The 19,149-nt window shown below is 48.8% G+C and overlaps 2 protein-coding genes and 1 long non-coding RNA gene across 4 annotated transcripts in view; 2 read left to right on the top strand and 1 right to left on the bottom strand.

Moving 5' to 3' along the window:
* The window catches only part of SIM2 (SIM bHLH transcription factor 2), a 51,137-nt gene extending 47,540 nt beyond the window's left edge, over window positions 1-3,597 (bottom strand). The window contains exon 1 of the mRNA XM_085079244.1: window positions 3,423-3,597. Coding sequence (XP_084935370.1) covers window positions 3,423-3,597 — 175 coding nt within the window. The remainder of the gene's footprint in view (window positions 1-3,422) is intronic.
* Window positions 1-19,149, top strand: part of LOC146444049 (uncharacterized) — a 280,352-nt gene that overhangs the window by 185,071 nt on the left and 76,132 nt on the right. The window lies entirely within an intron of this gene.
* On the top strand, window positions 4,776-5,612 carry LOC146444052 (uncharacterized). The gene is made up of 2 exons (XR_014856129.1): window positions 4,776-4,911; window positions 5,040-5,612. It is a non-coding gene; the product is annotated as an uncharacterized LOC146444052 (long non-coding RNA).

The following is a 19,149-nucleotide window of genomic DNA, read 5'->3' as shown; positions in this document are numbered from 1 at the left end:
GCCGCCTGGGAGCGGCCACGGAGCCCCAGGAAAACCCTAAGTAAAAAAAAGAGAAAGCACTTTTGTTTTAGTAAGACCTTTTAGTGGTTAGCACAATAGGGGCTGTCTTTCCAAAAGGGATTACTCACGCCTCGGGGTTTGTTTATTTATTTATTTAATTCATTAATGAACCTTTTTTTCCGAGGGCGTGTGGCAATCAGATGAAATAGCTGCGATTCGCCTTGATTTTCTTAAAAGACAAATTCGTGGGCAGGTTTAAATGGGGACCGAAGACTGTGAGTATTCCTAGTAATTTCTAGTGTCTGAGTCTCCCAATAAGGAAGATCTGAGGTCTATCTCTCAGACACTTTATTCAGATTATTTTGTATTGCGCGCATTATATTTTGGGTCACATATTAATTAGCTCGCTCCCATCGGATTTAAACAACTATAAGTGTCCAATTTTATAATTTGGATACTGCGTCGGGGATGGGGGAGGGAGACAGTGACGATTTCACTGCTCTGCCCTAACCGGGGGGCAAAGAATCGTGGTTTATAAACGCGATCCATTCTCGTCTCTCTTTCTTTCATGAGTTCCTTTTCAGAAAAATAGTAAAAATAAAAAATTCTGACAGCCGAGACAGAAAAAGACTCGTGGTGTATTTTCCCTCGCAGTAACAAACCCGTGGCAGCAAAAAATAAAAAAATAAACCACGAGAGAAGACAGTGCTCGAGAGCGGGAGCGCGGGGGAGGCTGGAGGTTGCTGTGTCCTGACTTTAACTCCTGAATCTCAAGGTCGCAGCGATACCGCAGGGCACCAAGTGAGATATCGGAGCGCGAACTTGTCCCTTCCAGGGCTTGCACTGCGAGGGCGAAGGGAGCTGGGCTAGAAATCCCCTTTCACTCTCGCTTCTCGCAGTGTGATCGGGCGTTTCTGCGAGCTCAGTCCATCTTCGGGCAAAGCCTGGCCGGGCTGAGCAGATCTGTCCCAACGCCCTGACCAGCCCTGTCCAAGCGCTGGGATCAATCACCTCGCTGAGGGTCTCAAACTTTTCCTAAACTATGTGTCAGCCCGCTCTGGAAATAAGGGAGGAAGCCATGCAGCGAGAGTTTTAAAAACAGCTCTCTCTCTCTCTCTTTCTCTCTCTTTCCCTCCAGTCTAGACAGAGCTGCAAGCCAGGTCTGCAGCTGAACATTGCTGGCCGCGCTGGCCGCAGCTAGGCCGGGCCTAGCACGACTCTGGTGGCCTCCCAGCCGTGTCCCCAACACCCTGCCACCCCTTTCAGCCTGCCGAGGTGACGGCTGGGGCAGCCCGGGCTGCTGGACCTTCGCTCCGGGGTTAGCTCCCGTGGGAGCTCATCGCCACTCCCGCTGCCCCGGGGCTGGAGAGGGCCTGGTGGGTGCCCACCTTGATTTCATGCCCCAAAATCTCGGCCGGAGGTGCCACCCACCCATCGGGGCTCTTTCCCCAGCTCTCGCTGCCGCAGGGATTCAGCTGCGCAGGGAAACCTTTCTGTTTAGGGGAGCTGTTGCGCTCCCCGTTTCCCCTCCCAGTAAAGCCAACTGGAAACCAGTAGCCGAGTCGAGGACAGGGGAGGGACGACGGACAGACAGACGGATGTGGATCCCCCTCCTCTCCTTCCACGGACAAATCCCGAGGGACAGGGAGTTTGGGTAATGCAGGACCGTGTAGAAGAACCCCCCAAAAATCCTTCCACTGCCCGCAGCCGCCTCTCTCCGGCTCCCCCTTTTCCCCTCCACCCTCCCAGGCACCAAACGCAGGGCTCGGGGACCGGAGGCGGTAATTCCCCCGGCCTGTCATCCCTGGATGCGAAGCTTTGGTTTTAAATGTATTTCCACCCGTACTTAAGACGATGAAAGATCAGGAATTCGCTGTATGCATTTAAACGTTGCCCTTAATAAGCAGAGTGTGCGGAAGCGCACGCCCGGCCTGTTTAGGGAAGACAGACACATAAAACACACCCGAGCTGTGGGTATAAACCTGCTCTCGGGGTCGTCTTGTTGCTCTCGAGGATCAGTAGGGCTGGAAAAGCCGCGGCGCATCCGGCAGCATCTCGAAACGTGCCGCTTTTCCTCCCTCCTGAATCAAAGGCGTTCGGGGGCATGTTCCCCAGGCACGGCCGGCGAGCGACCCCCCCCTCGAAATTACGACGCTCTATTTCTCACGGGGAAATTTCCCCGATGGGGAATAATGGCTGGAAAATGCGGCGGAGCAGCGCCTCGCTTCCCTTGCTCTGCTGCCTCGGCGTGCCTCGGGAGCGCTCGCTGAAGGAGCCCTGGCTTTGCAAAGCAAGGCTCCTCCGCGCTCCCGAAATTTCTGAATTAAATGGCCATAACGGTAAGCTTGGCTCGGGTTGGGAGGGGGGTTTTATTCCGCCCCCCACCACCACCTTTTTTGTTGTTATTTTTAGTTGTGTTTTGTTTTTAGCTTTTTAATAAATCTCCTTAGAAACCGCGCCGGAGAGCAGACCTTCCACTCCGGAATTTGCTAATTCCTTCACCGTGCTCCCAGTCCGGAGAAGCACAAACAAATGACAAAGCGGCCGAGCTGGGCTTTCTTTAGCCAGCCGCAGGCACCGAGCAGCCCTTCCCCGCACTCCCAGCCGCTCAGCACGGACAGCACAGCACGGGCGGCCAGCGGCTCTCCTGGGCTGCCAGCCCGCAGCCTCCCCTCGCCCCGGGCGGCCCCAAGGGCCTCGGGGGGATAGTGAGAGGCTCCCGGGGGGCTGATTTTCCCCAAAGCCCGGGGGAAGGAGAGAGCGGTGCCGGGGCTCTCTGCTGGGTGTCCCCGAGAAGAGCCACGGGAGTCACAACAACCCCGGGGCCAGGCTGGGCTCGGACCCTCCTCACCCTCCCCGCCCGGCCCCCGAGAAGCCGCAGGGCCTCGCTGCGAAGCCGCCGCGCCTTCACTGCCAGCCCGCTTCCCTACCTCCAGAAAACTCCAAGCAAAACAAAATCATAATAACAAGCACACGCGTTTTTTCCCCGAGGCCGTGCCTGGACGGGCAGCGCCGTGCCGAGGGGCCATCCCCGGGGGCAGGGCGGGCTCCTCCGGGGCTGCAGGCACCAACCGAGCCCGCTCGCCTCGGGCCGATCCCCCCGAGCAAACGGAGCTGAACCGGCAGCCCAGGAGGAGGGGGAGACAGGGGGATGAACCGACCGGCTCTGCCTGCAGCCTCCGCCGCGTTTGGGGCAGCGCAGCGCTGCCTCCTCTTCCCTGGGCTCATTCCAGCCCGGCGGCTTTTCCCTCAATCCCCCCTCGCCCTCCACCCCATTCTGAGACCCCTGCAGGCATCCCCTCCGTGCTGCCAGGGCGCTGATGGGGTCGTGGCCACCCCAGCACCCCCTCCCCGCTCTCTCGGCCCGCCGTGCCTCCCCGTCCCTCCCGAGCGGACTCCCGGAGCCCCGGCGGTGCTTTTACCTTCGGGGAACACTGCTCGCATTTTCAGGTAGCTGGTGGTGAGGCGGATGATGGACGCCTTGTCCAGCTGCGAGGTGATGGCCGAGGGTAGGGGCAGCAGCTTGGCCAATTCGTAGAATTCTCCATTTTCTTTTTCCCGTCTAGTCTTTGCCGCGTTCTTGGATTTTTCCTTCATCGCGACTGCTGCAAGGCGGGGATGTCACTGGCATATTAGACCCGATTCTTCCGAATGGCAGGGGGCATGGATTTCCACTTCAGAGCTAGTGTTTTCGTTTGAGGAAGGGAATTTGCCCAAATCAAATCAAATAATTAATAATAACAATAATAAACGGAGAAGAAAAAAAAAAAGACAAAAAAGGGGAGGGCAAAAAAAAAAAGCCAAACCAACCAAACAAAACCAACACCGACAGAAAGGGTTCGAGGAGGGGGGAGGCGATCTGTGAGCCACAAGCAGGACAGGAAAGCCGCTCGGAGAAGGCAGTTCTGCTCCGACCCTGCAGTAGCGAGGGCTTCAAAACCCAGCCTGAGAGACCCACGGCAACCTTCGTCCTCTGCGTGCAGCTGGGAATGGGATCTTCTCCTCAACGGGGAGCAAATAACTCGGTTCCCTTCACCCAACGATTTCTTCTACTCAATCCTTCCCCGTCCAAAAATAATAATTAAAAAAAAAAAAATAGAACGTCTGTGCAAGAAATCATCGGGCTAAGCAGGCTGAACCATTTTTGGACATTTTGTCTCTTAAGAAAAAAAAAAAAAAAACCAAAACAGAAAGGAAGCGGAACGGCCGCGCCGCTCGTTGAACGAAGTGCAAACGCTGTGGTCCCGCAGCCCGGGATGCCGAGGGCACGGCGAGCTCCCGCTGAACGGAACTCACAGCCGGTGCGGCGGCAGCTGATGGCTGCAGCGCTCGGGAATCAGCAGCTCTCCTTTCCCTGCGCCGCTCCCCTCCGGGCGAGCTGCTCCTGCCGCCGGGGGACTCCGCTTCGGCCGTGCCCGAGGGGCTCCTGCAGCTCCGGGGCGCTGGGGCCGAGGAGCCCCGGGGCTGCGGGGGGCTGCGGGGCTGCTCCTGCCGCTGCGGCCGCTGCGCCCAGCTCCAAATGTGGTTCTCATGCGGAGTCAAATTAAAGGATCCGTTTTCCTCGGGACGAGTGCCACTTCAGCGTTGTCTCTTTCCAAACAAGTCCGAGCGCTGGCAAAGGCGCGGGATTGATTTTGTTGCTTTTATTTATTGGGTTGTTTTGGTTTTGTTTTGGTTTTTTTTTTTCCTCCTTTTAAAGAAAAAGAATTTGCAAGAGAGGAATCGTTTCTTTCTTTCTTTTTTTTTTTCTTTTTTTTTTTTTTGGTTTTGTTTCTTTTTTATTTGTCACGTATTTCAAGAGCGAAGCGATGGCTCTTTGGCAGAGACATGCCTTTCAAAGGCAAGGGGAGGGTTTGCTGCATTCGCCTCCCGCAATGAGCAGCGATCCTCACCATTCGGCAAGGATCGAAGGTAAAATTCCCCTCCTCTCGGAAATCATTGCCGCCGCGCTCCTCGTCTGAAAGCACCGATATCTCCGGGTTTTTTTTTCTTTTCTTTTTCCTTCCCCTTTTTATTTATTTAATTTTTTTTTCTCCCAGGGGCAGAAGGAGCTCTGAAGTGGACCTCTCGGTTAATTCTTTAGCAAAGGCTGCAGAAAGCCAGCAGAGCCTCAAGAGGGGAGGGGATAATGTATCCGTGACGTGTCCTCCCGCGCAGCGCCCTCCGAGGCACCCAAATCCAGCGGAGCCAGCGCAGAGCCGCAATTAGCCCTGCGATGGGACGGGAGGCCGGCCCGGGGGGAGCCGGGGGCGGGGGCGACTGGCTGGGGCAGCTCCCCCCCGACCTCCCCAGGCGGCCGCCGGAGCCCCTTGCCCCTCGCTGCCCTTCTCGGCGCACCGGCCGTGACCCCGAGGGGGCTCTTGTCCCCCGCCCGGAGCGCAGCTGCCCGCGGGTGGGGCGGAGGGGAGTGTGGGGCGGCGACCCGCGTGGGGCCCCCTTTGCCAGCCCCACCGCGCCGCCGGGAAGTGTCCGGAGAGCTTTACCCCGTTGTTCTGGCGCTGGGCAAAACCTACCTGCAGCCCCGCTCAGGTACGCGTGGCTCCTACATACACAGCTATGTATATTATACTATACTGTATATAATATATATTTGAATTATTTCGTGTTTACCATTCCACGTGTCTCTGCGCACACACACAAATCTATTCACACACGGCCCCTCGGACACGCCGAGGAGGGGGCCGAGCTCCGGGGGAGCTGCCCAGGGCCCTCCCCGCCGGCAGCCGCTGCTCTCCAGCCCTGCTCGGGGCTTAACCCCGGAGCTGCCGAAGCAGCGCTCGAAGGGAAGATGAAACACCTCCCCGAGAGCCCAGGCTTGGCCGGGGACCTTCCCTCGGAGAGCTGCCGGGGCTGCGGCCGCAGGGCTCGGGGCCACCTTCGCGGTGCTTGTCACAAGAGCCGTGCCAAGGTCCCTCGTCACGTCCCGGATGAGGAGGGAATTAAGCGCAGCCCGGGCAGGGCTGAGCCGTGCCCGGCCAGGTTTAACGCGGCCCAGACCCTTGGGTACCTCTTTGGGGGCCACAAAGCCCTCCTGTATCCCTGTCCCGCTCCCGCGGGGACACACCCGCAGTCCCAGGGGACACACCCGGCCCGGACACCGCGAGGGGGGAACGGGGCATAAATCAGCGAGGGAAGGAGAAAAAGAAGACACGGGCAGAGCCCGGCGGCTCCCCACGCAGGGCGCCGAGGGGGATGGGAGCGCCCTGGGCAAAACACAATGCACCGGTCCTTGATATTAATCCCCGGCAGAGGCCTGGCCGGCGGGCGAGTGTGTTTGCTTAAGCTCGCCCGGCCCTCTGTAATTATCCCATTCCAGCAGGCAGAGCCCGGCCCGGCCATGCCGAGGGAAAGGCCACGCTCTTTAACCTGCCCGGGCCAGCGCTGCCCGCGGGATGGCGAGTGGGGACCCTGCGGATGGCGAGTGGGGACCCTGCGGATGGCCATTGGGGATCTCGCGGATGGCGAGTTGCGGCACCTCCTGCCTCCCCTGCGGGCGATGCGGGGCGAGCGCAGCCCCGACGGGCTCTGTGTCCTGCCTCTTGTCCCAAAGCCATCCCTGCTGGCTCAGGCACCCCGCACCGCTCCCGTCCCTCGGCTGTGGCTCCTGGGGACAGCGGTTTGTGCAGGGAGGACAGGCAGGGGATGGGAAGAGGCTCTGCCGAGCTGTCCAGGCTGGGATTTCGGCTGGAGTTGGCTGGCAGGTCAAGGAAAACTGAGCGAAAGCTTTGCACCGGCTGGAGAGGACGATGTGTCCAGTTTTAGCCTCTCGCATTGCCCTTTTTACCCAAAAATAATACTGCAAAATAGGAGCTGCCCCGTACCCCTCTTTTAGGGGGAACAGCTCTCCTGGGCGCATTGGCGGCTGCAGATTGAACTCGCCGCTGTATTTTTATTTTTTCGGGAGCGTGTTCCGGGCTGGGACTTTTCGCCGTGCGAAATAACCCCAGATTATTTTAGGAAAAAAAAAATCACCCAAACAAACAACAAAACCCCAAAACCCCCAAAACCACCCGTCGAAAAGAAACGTCAGCGTTTCGGGGAAATTCTCAAAATTCAATGCAACCTCCGCCCGCCGCCGAAACTGGACGCATGAGCAGAGGTAAAAATAAATAGATGGGAGGAAAATATTATATCAGTTTAAAATTTTTTTTCTTTTCCCCCGGAAAATTAGCTGTATCTCAAGGCAGGTCCTGACGGGTCGGACACAACCAGCTCCGCGGCCGCTAACCCCGAGAGGGAAACTATATGGGACATTTCTGTGTCCCGCAAACGAAATCTAGATACAAACGGCTGGGTGGCACTGGAAAGCGTGAGGAGAGCGTGTTCTGTTTCGAACAAATTACGGCGGTTTGGAGAAAAGGAAGGTTTGCGAGTGTTTTCTACAGAATCCCGACGGAAAAAGAAAAATTACAGTGAGACAAGAGTGGCCCAAACCTGTCGAGGTGGATTCGGGATGTGCAGCTCGGTGAGCCCGAGGTGGCTGCAGGGATTTCCCTCCGACTCTTTTCAAAGCAACTCCTCGCCAAGGACGGGAATAAATAAGGAGAATAAATAAAACAATGAATTACTGAAATATTCAGATCATGTTTTCACGGATAGGTTGTTGTCGAATCCTAAATCGGGCGCACAAACCTCACTAATATTTAACAACATTTTCCCTCTGCTTGGAGGGGAAAACCTTTCCCCGGCTGGGAGAGAATTTCGTCCCCAGGTGAGCTGCGTCGCAGAGGAATATTCCCAATATTTTCCTTCTATTTCCTTCCCAGGGTTTTCAACAGGAGATGGAAAACAAGGAGGAAAACGAGTGGTGAGAATAACCCTCATCCCACCCCAAACAAACTCTTTTCGGGGCTTGCTCGGGTGGCTGCCCCGTGCCTGGGTGGCGCTGGGGACAAACCCGAGGCTCCGAGGAAGGGGTTTGTCCCCTATTTTTTTGGCAATCCCGCATCTCGCAGGCTGGGATTGGGGGTGGCACACTCGGGACCACCGGTATTGCTCCTCTCCCGGGATTTGGGGACATTCCGGGGACTCCAGGCGAGGCTGGCAATCGCTGGGGACAGTGCAGGACGGGGTTGCCATCCCCCCGTGTCCGTGAAAACTCCACTCCTGCCCCAGAAAACTCCTCCGCGCCGGGATTTTGGCGTTGGTGGAGTTTTGCTGCTGTTTTTCCCTCTCTGGAGGCTGGGGGGGGGAATGGGGGCTGCCGAGGCGAGCACAGAGCTTAACTCCAGTCTGATGTGCTCAGCTGAAGAATTAGCTGCGAGAAATACCACCGAGCTCCACAGGAAAGAAAATATCATCAGCTATTTGAACATTTTACAGCCTGCAACATCAGCACCGCTCCGGGCTCAGGGAACAGCAGCCCTTATCGTCCCCGGAGGAATCCCCAGTGTTTTTTTTTCCTGTAACTACCGCTCCCCAGTGTGGATGTACACACACAGCCGCTCACACACGCAAATCCTATAAATGCTAATAAAACAGATTCCTCAGGATTTGTTTAACTTGCCCTGGCACCACCATCCTATATGGATATTCAATGGGGTCACCGGTGGGCGTGAGGATTGTTATTTCGGTGTAAGAGTTCGGGATCAACCTTCTAGGGTGCCACTCGGACATGTCCTTTCAAGCAGGGAAGGTGGGAGCCACAAACGTTGGCAAAACCATTAATTTGCGCTGAGCACTTGAAAGGGAAAAAAGAGGAAGTTGAATCTCGGGGCTGGAATTATTAAACTATGCAGAATCGAGGCCTCCGGTTGCAGGGGATCGTTTTCAGCTCCTTTCTGGAAGCTGTATTGCTGCTATTGTCCAACCTTTGCTGGCCACATGGGACACGTTTGGCAATAGGACAGAAAATTATTTCTACTGGGCATGAACTGGAAATATCCAGCTGGGGCATGGATCCCATTTCTAATCAGAGCGGAGGGGAGGAAATCTCAACGCTCTTTCTTGTTCCTCAGGCAGCATTTGGAGGGTTTGTCAAAAAGCTCCTATCCAGGAAAAAATACGGCTGTTTAAAAATGAAATAAGGGGTTGGATTTTTTTTTTTTTTTTTTTTTTTTACCCTTCAAACTTTTAAATCTGGAGGTTTTATTTTGCCATCTGGTGCAGAACCGGGTGCACGCTGTGGGTAGGGCACGGTGATAATACAGGCGTGCAACTCTGCAGGAGCTGTCAGGCTTGATGGACTGATCCAAATGGATGATATTTGCAAAAAATATGTCCAAGTTTAAAACTCTCCGTGCTCATGTTCGGGTCAGGTTTTCAGTTTCAGTTTTCTAAGGAGAATAAAGTTGTTTTGTTAAGGTCAACTTAATTTTTTCCCCCTCCCTGCCCAGCCGGAGCTGTAATTTGATGAATTTTCTGAAAGTATTTTCGTACAGCTCCGATAATTGGTATTAATTATGACACCCAACGTTTCGTGACCAAACATTTGCTGCTGCTAACACAAGCTGCAAACCATATTTCTTTAGAGTCCAGTAGATAGTTTAAAGGGAATAGGAGAGGGAGTGTATCAATCAGAGAGAGGAAGCTTCTTGGCTGGAGAAATTGGAAAAAACCTAGTGGGAAAAGCACACACTGGATCATTTTTACTCTATCTGTCTGAAATCCTTTGAACGTTATGAAAGTCGATGTGAGTATTTTTATTTACTTTTTCGAAGTCCTGTTCAGAGATTTGTTTTCTCAGTGGTCCTTGGCTTACATGAGCAGTGTGACTAATCTAGTGGAGTTGAATAATGGATCTGTGAGGAATAGAGGAATTCTGGTTCAAAAACATCTTTCTGTCCCTTATTTTTTTTTCCTGGAGGTATTTTATGCTGCTTGGCATCCAATACATTATATAACGACTGTCAGAAGAACTTCGGTAATACTTCATGGTAAAATTTATAAATACTTCAGTCATGATTTAGAAACGACGGATGGAAAATGTTATTTATTCACAATGCTTTTTATGCCTAATTATGTGATGTTTTACTCTGTTCTGAGCACATTCGTGAGCAAATTAATGTGCTGTCATTAGTGACTGTAGCTTTGATTTCTAATTAGGGGAGGGGAGGGGAGGGAGGGGAGGGAGGGGGAGGGAGGGGGAGGGGAGGGAAGGGAAGGGAAGGGAAGGGAAGGGAAGGGAAGGAAAGGAAAGGGAAGGGAAGGGAAGGGAAGGGAAGGGAAGGGAAGGGAAGGGAAGGGAAGGGAAGGGAAGGGAAGGGAAGGGAAGGGAAGGGAAGGGAAGGGAAGGGAAGGGAAGGGAAGGGAAGGGAAGGGAAGGGAAGGTCTGGCTCCTTGCTGGTGTCACCAGGCTGATTGGGAAAGTCCAGCATGGTCATGAGAAAAGTGACGATTCACCAGCACAGGAACTTGCTGCTTTTTCTCCCTATTGCTCCCAGCTTTTCTTGCTTTCTTCCTTTTATCAGGGTTTGTATCATCAAGGTTTCCATGTCTGCTAAAGGGAATTTGGGATAAGTTCAATCTTAGTTAAACGAAGGTGACCCAAATTCAGTCTGTGTCACCATTGGAAAGACACCCAGGAGATGCTGCCCTCTGAAATGATCTGTTTGACCTTTGGGCACCGAAGCTGAAATGTGATCCCCAAAACCCACCACCCCCGAGCAAGCAGTGAGGAACACATCGTGCAAATGCACTGCAAGCTCCTCCCTCCCCATTCCCAACAGCAGGAAGTGTCCTGGTGTTGAACACAAGAGCAGGGAGATGATGAACATCCAGGTTCAAATCCCTCCTTTGTCCCAAAGGACTCATCCATGGGACTGTGTGGATGCTGGACACTCACTAAAGCCACTCTGTCACCTCCTCTTCAGCTGGACAGGGGAGAGAAAATACCAGGAAAGGCTCCTGGGTTGAGGTAAGGGCAGGGAGAACACCCAGCAATGGCAAAGCAGGCTCGACTTTGGAAAAAAATTAATTTGTTTCCAATCAAATCAGAACAGGATAATGAGAAATAAAAAGCAAATCTTAAAAAATACCTTGATGTCATCCCACTCTTCTTCCTGGGCTCAAATTGCTCTTGGTTTTTCCCAACGTGGGTTCATCTCTCCACATCTTTTGTGGAAAAGATGGAAATTAAAGATTGAACTCCCCTCAAAGACAACTGGATTTCCCCCTCAGTTCATCAGTTTGGGATCATGCAATGGAATGGCAGGAAAATGGGGAAAACTGGTGTTCTACCTCCAGATTCAGAGCTTGAACTGCATTTTTTTGGGTTTTTTTTTTACTTTTTCTCTTAAAATCCCAAACAAATAAAAAAAAACCCCAAAACCTAAAAACCAAAACCCAACCAAAAAAAAAAAAATGAAAACTGCAGCCAGGGAATGTCAGGATGAGGAAGATGTTTAAGCCTGAGGTAGGAAAAAGGCTTTAAGAACCACCTCACCACCCCCTTAAATCTCCCTGTGACTTCTGTTCTACTGCTCAGCTTTTTTCTCCATTCTCCTTGGAACAGCCAAAACCCAGAGCAATTTATACATTTGGAAATGATGTGATGATTTGGATTATTTGCAATGAACCAAAAAACCTGGTTTTATGTCTTCAAAGTAATTTTTGGGACATTTTCTTATCTAAGGAAAAAACCCCAAAACTCCACTCAAACCCCCAAACAGAACAAAATAAACAGGACAAAACTTTCAGGTTGCTAGAGAGAAATATTATTCCACTGATTTCTGGTGAGGCTTATTAGGAATTTCCAATAATTCCTGAGCTCATCTGTTCTCACACAGAGCTCTCCATAAAGTCAGCCCCACCAAATAAGATCCTTGGCTTTAAGTCTCCCAATACATTTATTTTCTGACGGAAGAAATCAGAAATCAGATTCCCTGCATCAACACAAACTGAAATTGTTGTCTCCAAACCCTCCTTTTGTCACTCTTGTGGTTCCAGAAAAGCTGAAATTTCTTCATCTCCTGCTAAAATACAAATTCTGAATGTGCTTTCCCCCTCTTTCCTCCCTTTTGAACCCAAAGCCTTCCCTGTATTTCTATTTTTCCCCCCCAGTTTTCTCTGCTGAAGGGTTTTTTTCAGCCATTAGCACACCTTGGGGAAGCTTCCTGCAGTGGGGATTGGCAGAGAAGTGTTTACCCTGAATAGATTGCAAGCACTGGGCAGTGCAAATACAGTGGGATTGATTCTCTGACCCTCTGAAAATGCAGCTTGGACTAGAGGGCTAAAAAATTTTTAAAAAACCCAGAAAGGGTCTTCAAATGAGCTGAATTTGTGCAATTAATAGGAGAGAAATATTCTCCCAACTGCCTTCCCAGTGCTTTAGTGATCATTAGACACCCATTGGGGAGGAAATTTTCGCTCAAAATCCATAAAAATGGGATTTCAGGCAGGTCAGGCAGAACAGGCTTTAAACTGAGATCCATAAAAGCCAAGTGAGGGGGAAGAGGAGCACAGAGAAAAACACAGAGAATATTATTTATCATGAATGCCTGAGAGAATCAGCTGGAGAGCTGCAATGAATTTCGAAGGAGATAAAGCTGACAGCTAAATTTCAGGCAAAGCTGAGATGAGAGCCCAGCGTGGCTGGAGGGATAAAATAGATGTGGTGGTGAGAGCTGCAGGAAGAGGAAAGCTCTGCATGAATCCAACCCCAATTCCAATAAGAAGTTTGATCTCTGAGGATTATTCAGCCAGGAATTTAACTCCCCCGAGGTTTGCCTCAGCACCAGGGGAAACTCAGGGGTCTAAAGCTGCAAACAGAGGTTCTGTGAAGAGACCAAACTGCTCATCAATCACCACCGTGGTCTTCACATTGTGGAGGTTTTCCTAAGCAATGTCATGTTTGTAACTCGATATTTTGCTCCCAAATCCCAGCCAGGACAGGGATGCTGTGAATTCAGGCTGTGCTGGACCAATCCTAGAAGATTTTGGGTTGGGATGAACCTTAAAGATCTTCCAGCTCCACCTTCCACCAGCCCAGAGCTCCAGCAGCCTTTGATTCCCTGGGAACTTCTGGATAAATGGTTCCATAATTTCTCAGGGACACACAGGTTGTCTCAGGAGCCTGATGTACAATTGAGTGAATCAGAATCAATGCTGAAATAATAAACAGGGAAATTTAAAAGGAAATTTGGAAGCAAATTTAAAAATAAAAGGGAGAGTTTAAACCTCTTTGCTGGACCAGTAAATTGATGAAGGGAATATTCAGGCTCTTGCTGTGTGCACATCTATTTCCTTGATGCAGGACTTTTGATAACTCGATTTTAACAACAAGCCAAGGAAAGGAAGGAGTCTCAACTCTCCACTCCAAATTTCCTGGGTTTTGACAGATTAAATCAAATCCTTAAGGCCATTTTATCCCAGTGTACTTTCTCAGTGCAAGTGTGTGATTTATGCCCCCTTTTTATTGCCTGGACCTTTGTCTCAGTGCTGTTTGATTCAGTCCACTAATGGCTCTCAGCTGATTTTATTTTAGGAGCTGCAAATTTTTCCACACCAAACGCAGCGCAGGGCTGAATTAAATGGTGAAACCCAATGAAAAAACAGCAAGTTAGTGAGGGAGAGCAAGATTTTAAGTGCTGATCCAAAGCAGAGCTGCATGTAAACAAAGCCTCCTCGGTGTTTACTGTCCATTATCTGCCTAAACCCGAGGATTACAGTTTCCTCTGGAGCAGCCACTGGCTGGAGGCTCTCAGGAGGAGCTGTTATTAGTAGCAATGACATATTAATTGAGCTTCACTGCTTCCAGGTGTGTGGCACACTCCGGGGTCACCCCCAGCCCTCCCGTTTCACGTGGATTCAATTACGGCAGCGTTATGAAGGAATGCGACATGTCCTGCATTAAAATGTCAATTACCACTTCTTATGGGATGCAGGGTGAAAAAGGATCAACCCATCAGGATTTTTTGCCCAGCATCGGTTTTGTCTGCTTGGTTGCTGTTGGAGAGAAGTTTGGCTTTGTCTCCTCCTGCCTCGTCTGTGCAAGCAGAAGAGACAGAGAGATGTCTTTGAAAACAAAATAAGTTCCTTTAGAGGCTTGGATGGATCATTGGGTGTTGTTAGGAGTGACACAGAACCGTGGTTGGGGTTGGAAGGGACATTTCAAGGTCATCAATCCCCATTGCTATTAGCAGGGACATCTTCAAGCAGATCAGGTGCTCAGAGCTCCATTCAAGCAGACCTGAAACAATTCCAGGGATGTGGAATCCTCTTTGGTTTGAGATGCTCTGAGTGTTTTCAGGACACAAACCACCCAACACTCTGCCCTCTGTCCAAACCATCACTGCCAGAACAGGTCCAGCTGTGTTTCACAGGCTTTCCCAGCAAATTTTGCAGTGTCAGTGTTCACCCCACAGATTCCCCAGGAAATTAAAGAGAAATACCCAGGAAATACCCTTTTTTTTGCCAAGGGGTTTGTTCTCCCCAAGTAGGATTTTTCCATGCTGTCCCTGCTGTTAGCGTTGTTGAAAATCACTTAAACCCCAACCTTCTGGATCAGATGGAAAGTGGAAACTTTCAAAGCAAATTTTAGCTAAAGAGGATGGAATTTAAAAAAATGTTCTCACAATATTTGAATCACGGAGTATTCTCCCATCTCTAATTGTGTTCCATGAAATCTCAATGCTCACGCTCCTTGCTGGCAAGCTATTTTTAAATTCTCTTGGATAATGACTTCTTGGCTGTGAAGCTGAGTTTGAGGAGTGAATGATTGCCAAGCTACATGGGCCAGGCCATGGTCAGCTGAATATTTAGCAGCAGCATTTTCTGGTGTGGTTGCTCAAGGTTTTTGTGAGTCAGATTCATACAGAGATCCTCACGAGGATCAACATAAGTAAATTATTGAATGGAGACTGAGATTTATTTTAGAATTTAAGCTGAGGAGCTTTTTATTCTGTTTCCATGGATGTGGGAAGCTGACAAGGGTAGGAACTTCTGGAAGGACACTGGACCAACATCCTACATCAAAAACATCCCAAAGAAACACTTGAACTGCTTCTTTCCAAATGCTGTAGCAAACCCTGGATTAAGACTTTTTTTTCCGTTTTATTTTTTTTCTTTTTCTCTTTTTTTTTTCTTTTTCTGGAAGCCTGAGAACAATGGAAAATGACAGGTCTAAAGCATTCCTGCATTCATGCCCAGCATGTTTTGTACCTCACTAAATTCCAGTTCAATATGTTTGCTTCAACTGCAGATTTCACCAGTGATTTCCAAAGTCTTTATTGACAAAAAGGTCTGGGATCACAAAATGCAGCAGATCCAGGACTGGGAATTATCACTGCATTCCCAGAATCTCTTTGTTTCCCAATTTCCATGCTGGGAGAAAGAATCATCCCAGGGAAGCTCCTTGTCTGCCATACCAAAGGAACCTCGGAGATCAACCAAGGAACAAAACAGCTTTTACCAAGGGTTATGATAAATTTCCAGTAACTTGAGGTCTTTAAAATGGAATTTCATCCCAATCCCACAAGGTTAAACACAGGCAAATCACAGGGGTGGAAACTGCTTGAGATCCAGGGATATCTCGAAGAGAAGAGAAGAGAAGAGAAGAGAAGAGAAGAGAAGAGAGGAGAGGAGAGGAGAGGAGAGGAGAGGAGAGGAGAGAAGAGAAGAGAAGAGAAGAGAAGAGAAGAGAAGAGAAGAGAAGAGAAGAGAAGAGAAGAGAAGAGAAGAAGAGAAGAGAGAGAAGAAAAAATCTGATGACCCTTTCCAATCCTAAAATCTACAAAATTGTCCTGGATCATGCAGGAAGATGCTTATAAAATTTTTCAGTCCTCTCTTTTAGCCATAATCACATACAATACCCACTTTCTATTTGGAAAGAATATATATATATATAAGCTAACTAAATACATCTTGCCAATTCTAAGGAAAAAAGAAAAAGTTGAAAAAAGCCCCCAAAACACACAACAGTTGCTGAAGCCCCCGAGTGTCAGAAGCAAATTTATCTTAATGATTTCTTCAAAAGAGAGCAGATGCCTGAAGGATTGTGTAAATATTTCCTGTTGTGAGCAGCCTTTCAAAGACTGAAGGATAAACATATATCCCCAATATACAAAAATATCTCCAAACATGTACCAATGGCCACGCAGAACGCTAAGTTGCACATCATTACTTTGGAAACAGCACCAAATGGCTCTTTCTGATCTTTGTGTTTGGGAAAAAACCCCAAAGCCCATCGAATTCCACATCACACGGCACTTAGAACTGAGAGTGCAAAATATGGACTGTGACCGTGTCTTATTTATAAATACGTGCTCTGGGAAGTCAGAGTTGGCACTTTATTTTTAAATCCAAGGCACAAGGGGACATTGTTTCGGAGCAGACATTCAAAGCAGCTCCCTGGCAAGATTAATCCTTAAAATGCCCGATAATACAGATAATTTGAATAGCACCATTGAGAGGGAGGCAGCTCTGAAGGAGCCTTTGGTTGTGGGGGAATTCTTTGATAAAGTTATTTATTGCTGCCACGGAGGAGGATCCTTGTGGGTTCGGAGATTCTGTGGGAGATACGACACAACAAATTCCCTGGGGGTAGGAGATGACAGATAAACCTCTGGAAAAAAATCCCTTTCCTCTCATTTTCGGTGTTTATCCCAGTGGAGGAAGGGCTTTGGATACTCACAGGAGCCACCAAGAGCTGGGACTCCTCAAAGCACCTCAGCAGGGATTTTCCATGAGTTTCCCTCCTTCTTTCCAGGGATGAACCTCCCTCCTCCCCACCTCCTTCTCCCCCTCCAGCAGGGAAGTTTTTCTGCTCCGTTAAATATCTATTCCGTGCCCACGTTTTGGGAGAAGACCATCCATCCATTAAGGCACTTCGGATGAGAAATGCTAATGTATTTTGGAGTCTGTTGACTGAGGCCTCTGTGCAGGCAGGGGGAAAAAAAAATCCTAATTTGAAGTGGTCTCCCCGACTGCTGGGACTGCTGACATGATTAAAATGAAGCACAGGTTTCAGGCCCTTCTCTCCTGAATCAAAGTTTAAACGAGATTGGAAATGGTTGCTTGACTTTACATCACATTAACATTAGCAATTTCCTGCCTATTGTTTTTCTTTCCCCACAGTGGTGACTTTTCCAAAATAGATCCCTCATCTGACTGTAAAGGTAAATGAAAATCAGGCCCATTAAATTTACTGTCTGTAAAGCACTAATGCCTAACAAACAGTATCTTTACATTTAGATGGCATTTTTTTTTTTTTTTTATCCTGAGGAATCTCAAAGCACTCCATAAAAAGCCTGACCTTGATCCAAAAGTCATTTCTACAGAGGAGCAACTTTATATTGAATATTGAGCAGGATTGCACATAAAAGCACAATTACCCATAGGCAGATTGAATTTCTTCATGTAGAAGAAATTCGTTATGAGACATTATTATTAATTATGCACTTTGTACATAAAAATGAATAGGTTAAATTAAGGATTTGACCAGATTTCATGCTCTTTATCACATACCAAATAATATTTCTGCTCTGCATCCCCACAGCTGTCGCCCTTCCTCCTTTTTAAAGGAATGCAAGCAATTCCGGGATTTATTGGCAACTGTCACAGCAGAAGTGTTAATGAAAATCAGAGCTGCAAGTCCCATAAACGAGGCATCATTTGGGGCTTTTTCACATTTGAGCCTCGAATACTGTAAATGCCAGATTAAAATGCACTAAGCATGTGATGACATCTGGCTGCTGGGCCAAATTTCATAGCTCTGTAATGTTGACTAATCTGACGAAAAGGTAAGTTGAACAAATCCAGAGCAATATCACCCAGAACTGCAGCTCCTATAAATTCTCCCTGACTGCAGACTCAACTCAAAATATCCGGACAAGGCATTTTGATTTAGGAAATAGCTCTTCTCAGCATGTCCTAAAATTATTCTTTTTTTGAAGTTTTGAAGTGTTCAGCACCCTCTTGGCTATAGCTCTTGCCCTTAGACATAAACTACTAAAAATTCACCTTTTTTTAATTCTATTTTTTTTTCTTTTTAATTCTAGGCTACAGAGGCACAGGATTTGAAAGATTTAGATGGTTGAACCTTTTTATTTTGTTGCAGAAATTAACATTTTGTAGGCTTTTCACTGCAGCAAAAGTAAGATTTTAGCCCATTTTCAATGCCACAATCCTTCAGCCAGTGCCTCTCACCTTCCAGGGATTTGTCAGGGAAACAGTGATTCCTACATGCCAAGCTCAGAGGGAATGGCCTTGTTAGGCTGATATTGAAATAATTTTTTAAGGAACAAACTTTTATCTGCTCTCTTGGAGGTCCTTTTGAATTAGCAAATCTCCCAACATGAGCAGCTCCTGGTCAGGCTGTGCAACACTCCATGTTCTCACAAGAGGTGAGACTTCATGCTTTTAAAGCAAGATATTAAAAGACAGATTCTCCTCTCTAATTTTTTTCATTCAGTGTCCTGTTAATTTCCCTTCTATTCCACAGCAGTTCACAGACCACACAAAACCCACCTGTGTGTCTGGAGGGCTCTGTCTGTATTCAGCTCTGGCACAAGTGCCACATAAATGCTGATTATTCCCCTCAAGCCCTTCTCATTATTCTATTTAAGTCCTGATCACTCAGCATGGGCTGCAGATAAGATAAAAAAAAATCAGCTTTATTCCTTATTCTGAGAAAAGCTGACACCGGGATCAATAAATCCTGACAGAAGCTATTAACATTTTAATGAGTTACTCAATAATATTCTAAAGATGTGCTGGCAAGTCAAGCCTCCTTTGATTAAGGACGAATTTCTTGGACTACTGTAAATATATATTCCAAGGTGCAGCATGCAAAGCTGTCACTCCTCAATCAAGAAGAAAGGGCAAAAGTCAGGGCTGAAGGAGCTGAGGACGGTGCTGCCCACATGATTATGATGATGGAACTTTTTAAGATGCCGTTCATCTTAACCAAACAGAGCCAAATATTCGTTGTGGGGTGATGTGGTGGTCATGAAACTGAAGGGGCATCCATGGATTCCTTCTGCAATGTATGGGAATCCCAAAATTTTGGGAATAATTGGGATGGGGGAGTGGAAAAATTAATACAGGGAGAAGATCAGGTGAACAGGAAACCCTGGGGAGCCAACAGAGTGAAATGTTCTTGTCCAAGGGTGAGTTTTGCCCTTTAATTCCACTAAGATCAGGATTTGACCTAAAGGAGAGGTGCTGCCTGACAGAGAGGTTCAAAGTTGCAATAAATCTGCTGTCAGCATC

This window comes from Lichenostomus cassidix, chromosome 1, assembly GCF_008360975.1.
Source record: "Lichenostomus cassidix isolate B80296 chromosome 1, HeHo_3.0, whole genome shotgun sequence".
Taxonomy (NCBI): Eukaryota; Metazoa; Chordata; class Aves; order Passeriformes; family Meliphagidae; genus Lichenostomus; species Lichenostomus cassidix.
Note: the sequence above shows the minus strand (reverse complement) of the source record. Positions and strands in the feature narration are given on the sequence as shown.